Source organism: Mirounga leonina, unplaced genomic scaffold, assembly GCF_011800145.1.
Source record: "Mirounga leonina isolate KUSES-001 unplaced genomic scaffold, KU_Mleo_1.0 Mir_115, whole genome shotgun sequence".
NCBI classification, from domain to species: Eukaryota; Metazoa; Chordata; class Mammalia; order Carnivora; family Phocidae; genus Mirounga; species Mirounga leonina.
In genome coordinates, this window is record NW_023270268.1 from 2234545 (window position 1) to 2246970 (window position 12426).

At 44.0% G+C, this 12426-nt stretch overlaps 1 protein-coding gene across 1 annotated transcript in view; it reads left to right on the forward strand.

Moving 5' to 3' along the window:
• The window catches only part of GLB1 (galactosidase beta 1), an 81439-nt gene that overhangs the window by 50138 nt on the left and 18875 nt on the right, over nt 1–12426 (forward strand). The window contains exons 11-14 of the mRNA XM_034991608.1: nt 3447–3521; nt 5677–5766; nt 9225–9338; nt 10833–10964. Coding sequence (XP_034847499.1) covers nt 3447–3521; nt 5677–5766; nt 9225–9338; nt 10833–10964 — 411 coding nt within the window. The remainder of the gene's footprint in view (nt 1–3446; nt 3522–5676; nt 5767–9224; nt 9339–10832; nt 10965–12426) is intronic.

The following is a 12426-nucleotide window of genomic DNA, read 5'->3' on the forward strand; positions in this document are numbered from 1 at the left end:
CCTTCAGCTCAGGTCATGATCCCAGGGTCCTGGGATTGAGCCCCACATCTGGCTCCCTGCTCCACGGGAAGCCTTCTTCTCCCTCTCCCACTCCCCCTGCTTATATTCCCTCTCTCACTGTGTCTCTCTCTGTCAAATAAATAAATAAAATCTTAAAAAAATTTTTTTTCTAAAATTAAGCCAATGAGGGGCGCCTGGGTGGCTCAGTCGTTAAGCGTCTGCCTTCGGCTCAGGTCATGATCCCAGGGTCCTGGGATCGAGCCCCACATTGGGCTCCCTGCTCCACGGGAAGCCTGCTTCTCCCTCTCCCAGTCCCCCTGCTTGTGTTCCCTCTCTCGCTGTGTCTCTCTCTGTCAAAATAAATAAATAAAATCTTTAAAAAATATAAAATAAAATTAAGCCAATGAGAGGGAAGCTGTCCATGCATGAGAGATTTCAAAAACTTTCTGGGAAACCAAAATAGGTGGAGGGGACTAAGGAAGTAGCATAAGGAACTCTAGATCCCCAGTGAGCATGAAAGGGGGTTATAGAAACAGGTAACAGAGAGTAGATTGCCGTTAAAGAAACTTGGAGAGCCAGGGTCCTGGAAGTGCAGGTGTGACAAGAGACAGAATGAAACAGAGCTAAAAATGAGAAGGCTGATGAAATTCTACATACTTCGCATCAAGTCCTCCACTCTTCCACCCCTCTTTCAAATAGACTATCAGGGAAGCATCTTTTTTAACAGTCAGAAAATCAGAATTAAAAAAAAAAAGTGTGCAGCCCGAGAGCAAAGACCTTACATACTCTCTTTGATTCCCTCCCAAATCACCCTAAAACAAAGTTCTCCACTGGACAAGCCTTGCTCCTATATACAGAACAGGACTGGCATAGAGAGGATGGTTATGCAAATGTTGGTGTATTCATTTGCATTACCATTAAATGTGAATGAATGGCCAAGGGTGGCCAGATGTTTGAGGACATCCATAAAACCTGTAAAGGAAAAGAGAAAGCCCAAAATGAAATAAACAGAAAAATAACCTAAGGGCAACAGAGAAATCAGGGATAGGAACGAAAGATCTTAAGCAAAACAAAGCAGACCCTCTCAAATTTATATCTTTCAGAGACGTTTGAAAAGATGTTGCTTCCACAATATAAGAATGGGATGCTTTGAAAAAGGAGCCACTAAAAAAAAAGAGTTCCCCAAAATAAAAAATAATCTAGAAACTAAAACTAGAGGACAGAGATGGAAATAGAGAAAAGATGAGAGATATAGAGGGACAATCTAGAATGTTTAATTTACCTTTAAGGGAAAAAGATGGAGAAAAAGAAAGTATCAAAGAATTTTTTTTCCAAAACAGAAAAGGATATTTGAGTTGCTCAGAATAGTAAATGTAAAAAACATACATATCCAAACACATCCTTGGAAAAATTTAAAACAGAGAGAATAAAGCACTTACAAGCTTCTAGAGAGAAAAAGCCAATCACCTTTGAAAGAACAACAATGAACTTGGTATCAGTCATACTGGATGATACAAGGAGGACATAGCTTCCCTTCTGAAGGAAGATGATTTTCAACATAGAACCCTATAGTCATTCAAATTATCAGCTAAATGTGCCATTTTCAGACATTCAAAGATTCAAAAAATTTTCCTTCCACATACTAGTACTTGGGAAGTTACTTAAGATTGCTCCAGTGAAATGAGGTAGTTATAAGATCCTAGAAACAGAAGCTAAAACAAGGAGAATAATGAAGAGAAGTCCCAGAATATCAAGCCTAGAGGAGAGTCAGTTCCTTGGAGCAAGAAGACTTGAGAGTTCCAATAGGGAGTTCCCTAGGGGGGAAACGGATGTTTGGAGAAACTTGATACCATCTTTGGAAATTTGGAACAACCTGTAGAGGTATTAACCTAAAGGCAAACAGGAAAAAAGAAAGGCAATTGGAAGCCCCGGGGGAGGGAAAAAAAACACACAAAAAACTGAACAAGACAGAACATGACATCATGGTATATACTACTTAACTTTTCTGGGAGTAATGTTATGTAATTATAATCATGTGAGCACAAGCACTATTGACTGATTTTGAATTTAAAGTCAATGTACAGGTGAAGGGAAGATCTATGGGTACAGGACAGACTGTTTTAACCTTGACAATGTAAAAGTATAGCTGATGGCTTGGGGGTGGGAGTAGGGAAGAGAGCTCAGGGAAGGATGCAAATAGCCTTAAAAGGTATGGATACAAAGGATAATCTTAACTGATGGAACTAAGATATAAAGGTATATTATTTCAAGCTACAAAGATAACCAGTAGAGAAACTGAAAATGCTGATATAACCATGTTAGTAAGAAAGATATTCAGAATAGTACAACTGAGCTAAATTCTCATGTATTAAGGAAATCAATGATAATGTTTTAATAGATCAAATAAGAAATCGCAGTAAGTATATTATTTAGAGACCAAAATTGCAAAAGGGGAACAATTAAATGAATTTAAAATGGTTTCTTCTGAAGAATAGAACTAAGAGAATAGTGAGTCAGGAGACTATTGTTTTTCATTATAGCAGTCTGTTATCTTCCTTCTTAAATTACTTTTAAAAAGGGAAACTGAAGGGAAGGAAGGGAGAAAGGGAGGAAGAGAATAAGGGAGGAGGAAGGAAATATAAGGAGACTGAGAGATCATAATGCAACCTACTTGGAGATGGACACAGACTTTTTTGAGACCTGGCACTTACATCTTCTGACTCTAAAGTGTGTGTGTGTGTGTGTATTTAATAAGGTTTTATTTTTATGTTAGTTTTTAACTTTTATTTAAGAATAATTTCAAAGTTACAGAAGAGTTTCAAGAATAAAAGTAGTACAAAGAACACTTGAGTATCCCACACCCAGATACACCCATGTCAGCATTACACTCTGCATCATCATTTGCCCCTCACCACCCCCTTGGGTTTCCTAAACCATTGGAGTGTTGCATACGTCATGAGCCTTTATCCCTAAATACTTCGGTGTGTGTTTCATAATAGGTAGGCATATGCTCTTATATAACCACAAGAGATTTAACACTGATACAAAACTTTAATCTACCAGTAAGATTTAACCTGCAAGCAACACTTCTCCCTACTAGGGCTACCTCCCTTCAGGTTCTGTCTTGCTGTGGGCCTTCTTCCTTTTCTCCCCCCACCCCACCTCATTCTCTCTCCTTGTTTTTGCTCTTTCGAAGTCTTGTGTTCTATAATTAGCTGAATGATTCCTGGAGCTTAAAATGCAGAGATAATACACAAGCACACACTTAGAAGTAAAAACTTTACCAGACCCTGTCATGGAAAAAGTCTTTTGTTCCTTTGCCTTTCCAAGAATCACTGGCACTATTGTTGGAGTCTTTGAGCCTCCTTTTGAAAAATGAATTGTATAACTGTGTTTCTGACGATTTAACAGCTTTTTATCTTCTCCTTTTCCACTCTGATTTATAGTTTGAAAAAGTACCAGAAGGTTTTATCCCTCCATCTACACCCAAGTTTGCGTATGGAAAAGTTGCTCTGAAGAAGGTAAGAGAGCACATAAGCAGAGCTGTTGAGAGTGGGGAGTGGAACTCAGCAGTTGTGAGTGAAAGTATTACACTGGGGCGTTGGTTCTATTTTTCTGTGAATTTGTTTTCTGTGAGACTACTGGGGTAGGTGATGTTTCTGGGAACATGGGGACGTGAGAGGTGAGAGGATATGTGTGCAGGTTGACAGGATGAGCACGCGGGGCATGAGCAGGAGTAGGTAGGCATTCTTAGATCACTCAGGTCATTTTGGTTCGATGATCGGTCATCCAAAGCAGCTTCAGGAGCCTTTGTGGAAATAACATGGTACCTTGTTATGTCCGGTGAGGCTCTTTTCCATAACTCACAGGCATTTTCATAGATCTTTGCACAATTCAGTATACTCTCCTCCATCTCAGAATCATGTTCTAATTTTTGTGCTCTGTGGTTTATATGGTAAATGGGACATCAAGGGGGAAAGCTAGAAATTAATCATAAATAAGAGAGACATTTTATTCTAGGAAAGAAAAAGGGGAGATTTCATTTTCTTGTCAGGAGTGACGTAAGCCAAAATCAATTTGTTTTGACCATCTTTGTCTTCAGGATTTCCCCTTTTATAATCCCTAACTCCTACATCTGTTAACTCACAAGAAAAAAAAAAAAACAACACAAGCAGTTACATATTTCTTAAGAATCTTGATATTCTAAAATAGCGTAAGTTTTTATCTAACCAAAATGCCAAACATGATTGTATAATTTTTCCGTTCCTGCAGCCCTTTGATATTATGGTTGCTTGAGCTCTTGTAACATTTTCCACCTAGTGTCAGATACATGTGTTACATTCTACAAAGAATGTGGTCTGTCTGCCTGATAGGAATCTTTATTTAGTTCAGTCAGGCTTTAATCACACTTGTAAAGGGAGCACCTTCTACTTTTTCATTGCTGCTGCTACTTAAGGTAAAGGTTGATTTGTTTTGGAGCTGTGAGAAATTTATTTTTATGCAACAGAAAATAACTGCAAATATTTAATACGGCAACATTGCAAAACCAAACAAAACCAATCTTAGTACCAAAAATACATTCTGTTTACAATGAAGGAAAATTGTGTAAGCAGAAATAGCTTTTCATTATTAACTAAATGTGTACAATTTAAGGTAGCAAGTTCACATATAACTGAATTAAATTTATATTGGACATGGTCATATAGAATAAAACCTTTTACCATGAGTTGAATTTCTTTAGCTGTCCAAACAGAAAGACATCCATGTGAGTAGCTGAATTGATGGAATTGTACTTAAGATTTTGTTTTCCTTGATGCCACACATCAGCAAGGTAAGGTAACCCTGGCAAGTGTTTATAAAATTCCCAACCAGTATCATGCCATGGGAAGTCCTGGGTTTGGAGCCAAACCTAACTGCAGATCTTGGCTCTGCCGTTGCTGCGGTGAGCCTCTCTGAGAACCTGTTTCCTCATCCCTAACATGGGGACAACGAGGGCAGCCTCCCTGGGTGGTGTGAGGATTCAGTGAGGTGTGCGTGTAAGGTGTTCTCACCTGGAGTTGGGTAGGCGCTCAGTGATCAGTAGCTGTTACCATCCTTGTTACTGCATCAGAATAAGCTTCCTGGGCTGCAAGAATACACAGTCATTTAGACTGAATATAATAAGTATTTATTGAGTGTCTACTGTGTGCTGGGCATTGGGTGACACCACACTGTACGGACCCTGCCCTTAGGAGCTGACAGTCGGGCAAGGACAGCAAAGGCAAACAACTAGTCAGTGATGCAGGCGTGGAAACTATGCTCCAGACAAGTTCAGAGGAAGGCACAGTCATGGTTACTTCCCTCAGGGATGCTAGGGAAGGCTTTACAGAGGAGGCAGCCTCTGAGCCTTGGTTTTCATTCATTTTAAGGGCCTTTAATACAAAGGAGGTTGTATTTGCGAATAGGTACGTTTGAAGCCTTACGATTACCATCAGTTATTTTTCATCAAGAGTTCCCTAACTCATGGATAGACATGATTGAAGGTGACTGGGCGGTGCAGCATTGAGCGGGATTTGAACTACTTAGGTCTATTTAGGGATTTGGGGGAAACCCACTAATGTCTTTGATAATTTGCAAATGGCATTACCCTCCACCCAGGGGTGACAGTGAGTGAATGCTGCTTTTGTTTCTTTTCAGTTAAAGACAGTGGAGGATGCACTGAACATTCTGTGTCCGCCTGGGCCCATAAAAAGCCTTTATCCCTTGACGTTTATCCAGGTGAAACAGGTAGGCCTCCTTCAGCCTTTCTCTCGTTACAAAAATGTCCTTTCTGCACTGCCTTGCAGGGCCTGTCCTGAGTGCAGGGACCAGAATGGTAGGCAGATAAATCAGATCCCAGGTAAATTCACTGCATATTTCCAGGCTCTCTTCGGCTTTAAGTACCACATGGTGGGCTGATCTTTCCTATCTTCCCACCTCCCCATTTCTTATTATCACTCAAACAAGGTAGTAACTCAGCCTGATTCAACATAATTCTTTAGTGCAAGCTATAAACAGTGCATTTCTGATCTAACTAATCTGTATTACTAAAGGAAAATCACATTTTAATACGCAAAAAAGACAACTTAATTATTTGTCCTTGTTTGCTCAAAGGTATAGGGGCTGTGTTCTTAATAGATCAGGTTCTCAGAGATTCTCTTTCCTGCTTTTGAAGAGAACAGAGAGCAGGGCACGTGTGTGTGTGTATGTGTGTGTCAGTGTGTGCACGCATGCATGTGTGTGGTGAACCCAGGAACTGCCTCATATTTCTTTCTTTTTTTTTTTTTTATTCATTTGAGACACAGAGATAGAGAGCAGAGAGCATGAGCAGGGGGAGAGGCAGAGGGAGAGGGAGAAGCAGGCTCCCTGCTGAGCCAGGAGCCCGACGTGGGGCTCGATCCCAGGACCCTGGGATCATGACCTGAGCCGAAGGCAGCATCTCAACCCACTGAGCCACCCAGGCGCCCCATTTCTTTTTTTTTAGTAGGCTCCATGCCCAACATGGGGCTCAAACTCATGACCCTGAGATCAAGAATTTCATGTTCTACCAACTGAGCCAGCCAGGCGCCCCTCATATTTATTTAAAATGTTTTTTCCAACTTTTTATTTTAGAAATTTTCAAATCTAAAAACATTGCCAGAGAAGTATAATTACACCCATATCGCTTTCATTTGGATTCACTAAGTGTTAACAGTTCCTCTGAGTGTATGTATGCAGTCAACTGCCTTTTTTTAACCCTTTGAGTTTGTGATCAATATCCTGACACTTCACCCCTAAATATTAGAGCATATATATATATTTTTAAAGATTTTATTTATTTATTTGACAGAGAGAGAAACAGCAGGAGAAGGAACACAAGCAGAGGGAGTGGGAGATGGAGAAGCAGGCTTCCCACAGAGCAGGGAACCCGATGCGGGGCTTGATCCCAGGACCCTGAGATCACGACCCAAGCCGAAGGCAGTCGCTTAACGACTGAGCCACCCAGGAGCCCCTACAGCATATATCTTTTAAGAAAAAGGACATTCTCCTACATAATCACAATATAATGATGAGACTTAAAAAATTTACCATTGATATAATCCTATTATTTAATATGCATTCTATAGTCAAGTATCCAATGACGTCCTTGATATCTAACTTTTTTCAATCCAGTTTCCACTCTATGATCACACTTTGCATTAAGCTACAATGTCCTTCTAGTCTTCTTTCATCTGTAACTATTCCTAAGTCTTGTTTCTCCTCTCTCTCTTTCTCGCTACATGGACATTTCTGAAGAGTTTGGGCCAGTTGTTTTGTAGACTGCCCCTCACTGATTAAATTCAGTAACACATTTTTGGCGGGAACACGACAAAGGTGGTGTGTCCTTCTCAGAGCGCCGTGTCAGGATGCCCGTGAGGTCAGTTTGTCCCTTTGTTGTGATGTTAAGTTTGAACACTTCGTTAGGAATTCAGCCCCATTTTTTGAAATGGAAACTTATCTGGAACCCCCTTCACTGACTGTCTTTGGAGATCCCCTTCTGGAAGGTGATAAAACAATGGCATATCTAATCTTAGTTTAGTGTATTTTGCCCCCAGTGACTTACTTTTTACACTTGTGATTTTTATTCCAGCAACTCTGTGATCAATAAAATGAGTAATGAGCCCCCTCTCGTTAACACTGGATAGAATTCTTGCTCTAGCTCCAGCCAACACAGGCTATGTGTCCACATCTTCATCTAGAAGATGCACCCCGCCGTCTCCACCTCGTAGGGGAGCACTTCGGCAAGACATGGTCACTAGAGCACTTGGAACCTGGGAAGTGAGTTCCAGGTTGGTGTGGAGACACTTGTACTCATTGTTCTTGGCCGGACCCTCCTGCCTTGCGATCTCTGGCCAAGGCAGTGCTCGAGGACTGGGGGGACTCCCTGGGCCCTGGCTGTTTCAGGTCTGGGGCAAGCCCGCTGGATGTTTATTTCCAGCGAAACCCATCGAGGGCCCAGCTGCAGGGAGTAGAGTGCAGCCCTGTTACCTCTGCAGCTGCCCGCCCCCCCACCCCCCACTTCGGTGGCCTCAGCCACCTTCACAGGGAGGACTGCAGCTTCTGCTCCCCTCGTTGAAGCCCTGCACAAAGTGTTCCTCAGCCTCTGAGTTAGGACTTACCACTTTGGTTACTTTGAAAAGAAAAAAAACAAAAAACAAGAGCTGGAGATTTGGGGTCTGGGAGGGGAGGCATCCTTGTGCCTGAAGCCTGGGGTCGTGGCCCCAGGAACATTTCTTGAATTCAGCCCTTTCCTGCAACACAGGAACGTGGGTTAACGTTGGGGTTTTTTCAGCTCCTCCAGATCACCTTTGCATTTGCTGAGATGCACTTCCTTGCTTTCTGGGCCCTAGACGCGAGGAACTGTTTCTTTGCCCCACGCTGGATGTCTTTTTGATGCTCTTGTATGGCAGGGTCTGATCCAGCTCACCCTGGCCAAAGTCCGCAGCAAGAGCGTCACCAGCTGAGGCTGAGGGTGCTGTTGCTGCTGGGGCTGATAGTCTGGCGCCTTCCTCTCAGACCAGGGATACCAGCATCTATGCGACTGTTTTCTGACTTAGCAACAGGCTACACCCCCATCTCTCACTATCTCTATCCCCGCCACCCCCGGCCCTCCACTTTAAACAGTTTCTGGTTGACTCTTGTGTTGTATGTTAGAGCACATGTAGCCCAAGAACCTGGAAAATGTTTTACCGAACATTCTTGGCTTTGTTGTTGTTTGTTTGTTGTTGTTTTTTTAAGATTTTATTTTTAAGTAACCTCTATACCCCATGTGGGGCTTGACATCACGACCCCGAGATCAAGAATCACATGTTCTACCTGCTGAGCCAGCCAGGCGCCCCGGTTTGTCTTTTTGGTTGTTGTGTTGTGTTGTGTCGTGTTTTTGAGATACCAGAAATAACCTTTCGATATATATGATAGGATCCCCCCGAGTGATTCTGGGCAAATCATCGAACATGTCCCAGAGTCTGGTTTCCACGTGTGGGAAAGGGCTGTCTGATAAAATGTGGGTTCCTTGCTGTTACTGCCGTGCTAGTGTCTGATCTAAAACTGTAAGCCGGGTCCCTTCATTCAGACTGAATTTTTGTGGGAGGCTGGGAAACCTTAGAAACATCGCTTTCCCACAGATCGAGGTGACCAGGGTATCTTTAAAAGAGTGATGTGTTTTTCTTATGTCTTTTTCTAACCAGTATTTTGGGTTTGTGCTGTACCGAACAACGCTTCCTCAAGACTGCAGTGACCCCACACCCCTGTCGTCACCTCTCAGTGGAGTCCACGACCGGGCCTACGTCGCCGTGGATGGGGTAAGAGCTGTCTCTGAGCTGTGTGCTTGTCTGCCCCAGCAGGGCGACGTGTGGTCTGCGCTTGGTAATGTGGCATTCCAGGCCATTGCCCACCTTTCCAAACTCAGGCTCTGTGCCTCCTCTTGATGTCCCTTCGCTGTGCCCCCTTGCTTGCCAATGTGGCCTCACCCATGCTCCCTCTGCCTGGAATATGCCCCCTCACCCATCTGAACCTGGAGGGGAGTGCTCAAGGCTCCGCTCTTCTCAGAGACCTCCCCGGTCTCCCCAGTCCACGCCACCCTCTCTGCCCCATCACAGAATGTTGCCCATGTGTCCTCCGCTCCTTGAGAACATGGTCTGTGTTGTACATGCTGGAGCGCTGATTCATTTAACCCTGAGCCTTCATCCTGTGTGAGAAATCCCATTCTAGAGCACTGTTCATGATAATGATCGCTACAATACGCAGAGATCTTTGTCTCCAAACATAGCAAAGACACATTGAAATAATCATGTGAAAGAACACATGAAGAGATTGTTCGAACCGAGGCAATTTGTTCAGAAATTTTAAATTAAAATGTTTCCATTCTCAGGGCGCCTGAGTGGCTCAGTCGTTAAGCGTTTGCCTTCGGCTCGGGTCATGGTCCCAGAGTCCTGGGATCGAGCCCCGCATCAGGCTCCCTGCTCTGCAGGAAGCCTGCTTCTCCCTCTCCCACTCCCCCTGCTTGTGTTCCCTCTCTCGCTGTGTCTCTCTCTGTTAAATAAATTAAAAAATCTTAAAAAAAAAAATGTTTCCATTCTCTTGTGATCAAAGGCTTTCATTTCAGTGGGAGCAAGTTTCTAGGACATTATGTGTATATTGCCCATGTGTATACTGATGGCAGTTTCTTGAATTCCATTTTAGGGGTTGTCTTAGTGAATTATAGTCAGTGTAGCTTCTTTTTTTTTTTTTTTTTTTTAAAAACCTCCCCTTTCAAAAAGTTAGGAATATGTTGCTGCTAAAATACCTGTTGTTTTTTCTCACTCTCTGATATAATTTACATGGTTAATGCACCATATCAGGTATTTTGAGGTGAGACTACTCCACCTAACTCTCTGATTTTATCTCATTTATCTGATTTTGTCTCATTTCTCCTCGCTGTTTAGAAGCTGCTTTTCATGACTGCCTTTTGTGCTGTGAGAACACAAAGCAGTTCCTGTGGCAGGGACCCCTTCCTGGAATTTTTGCCTCCATTCTCTTCCTATTAAAAATAAATGTGCAGCAAAACACCCCAGAGCAAAGGAAGCTAGCCTAGAGCTTCCCTTGCTCGGAGCTGCATCTGCTGAGTTGCCTGGTTCAGAAGCAGTGTGGGGGGAACTTGACCACCCGGCCGGTGACTTGGGCAAAGGGGCCATCAGAGCATTGCCTCCCAAGTCCGGTGACTCTTCGAGACAAGAAAATGAGTGTGATGACTGAGCAAGCCGTGCTCTGCTGACCTTCTCACCCCAGCTAATTCCCACTGGACTCTGACCCCGCAGGTGCCCCAGGGAGTCCTGGATCGAAGTGAGGTGATCACTCTGAACATCACCGGGAAAGCTGGAGCCTCTCTGGACCTTCTGGTGGAGAACATGGGACGTGTGAACTATGGCAGATATATCAATGATTCTAAGGTAGGACCGACCTCACTGTCAGGAATGAGGTTCAAAGGTTGACAGAACTGTGCCTGTGCTGCCACCCGAGGAAGGTTCTGGAAAGCCATTTAAAAACTCACATATACCTTCTTCTCCTCCAGCCCCGTTCACACACAAAAGCGATTTTTAAAACCGTGCACACTTTGCCAAGTTTGGCAAGTGAACCTACTGTGATTTGTTTTGCAACTTCAGAGTTGGATTATTTTGAAGACCTGTTTTCCTCTGCAGGTGATGAGAAAGTTGTGCTTTGCAAAGAGAACCCTTGCTTTGTGTTCAGGTTCAGTCACCCGGTAGGAAGAAACAGAAGGAGGAAGCAACTGCACCGTGCTGCTCCTTTGCTTAACAGACCCAGCTCACTTTCGAAAGGCACTTGATCTCTGACAAAGCCAGCCTAGCATTTGGTCTGCTCTGTTTTCTGGGTGTGGACAATCCATGACAATGTCTTGAATCGTAGAAAGCCTTTCCCTTGATGCACACCTCTCATCCCTGCTGGTTACTCTGTGTCCAGGTGTCTAGCCCTAGCCCGAATATTGTTCCTTGGAAAACATTTTTCGAGCATTATTCAGCAAACACTTGTTAAGCTCATACTCTGTAAGATGCTCCGCAAGGTGCTTTGGGGCATGCAAAGATGTTGAGATACAGGCTTCCCGAAAGGTGGCTCACCATCTGCTAGAGGAGAGAAGGCCCGCATCGAAGGATTGATGGTACCACCCGCTCTAGGACAGAACTGGTGTATGGGGCTACTTCCTGACCCTCTTGGTGCAGCTCAGAGGCAAGGCGATTACCCTCTTAGAGAATGGCCGTGTGGGGCAACCTTCACCTCCAGTAGAAATGTCCCCGTTAAAGTCCTTGTGCTCAGGCTGTAGTTAGTGGCCTTCCTGCTTGGCTGTCACAGGCCATGTTGACACACGGAGTGAAAGGGATTCTTGTGTAGTCTCTGGGTCCCGGTACCCAGCAAGGGACCCGCACACAGCTGCCTGGTTCATGTTTATTGAATTACTAAGGGGGCAGTTGAGACTTGGTACTGAGAGTTGTCCTGGGATGAATTTGGGATCTCCTGGGGAATGGAGAAGTTCACCATGTAAAAGGTGGGAGAGAGGAAGCTAGGTGAGCCCTGAGCATAGGCTTCAGTGCAGTGGCCGGTGCCGTGGACACCCCGGCCTGCTGACCCGGCTGGATGAATAGAGCCAGCTGTTCACCTTCATCATCACTTCCTTTCTATCCTTCCACAGATATCAAAGTATCCTCATTTATGGTTACCTCACTGAGTCCCACAGTGGGTGAATGGACTCAGGCGTGATCATCCCATGAGTGCTGCTGAGGGGCTTAATGCCAAGACTTGCTCCTGGTCATATGAGGGGGCAGAATCTGTCCCCCCCAGCCCCCATTATAGTGGCTAGGTGTTCTTCTGCATTCCTGACTCCATTCATTCTCCCGTGCC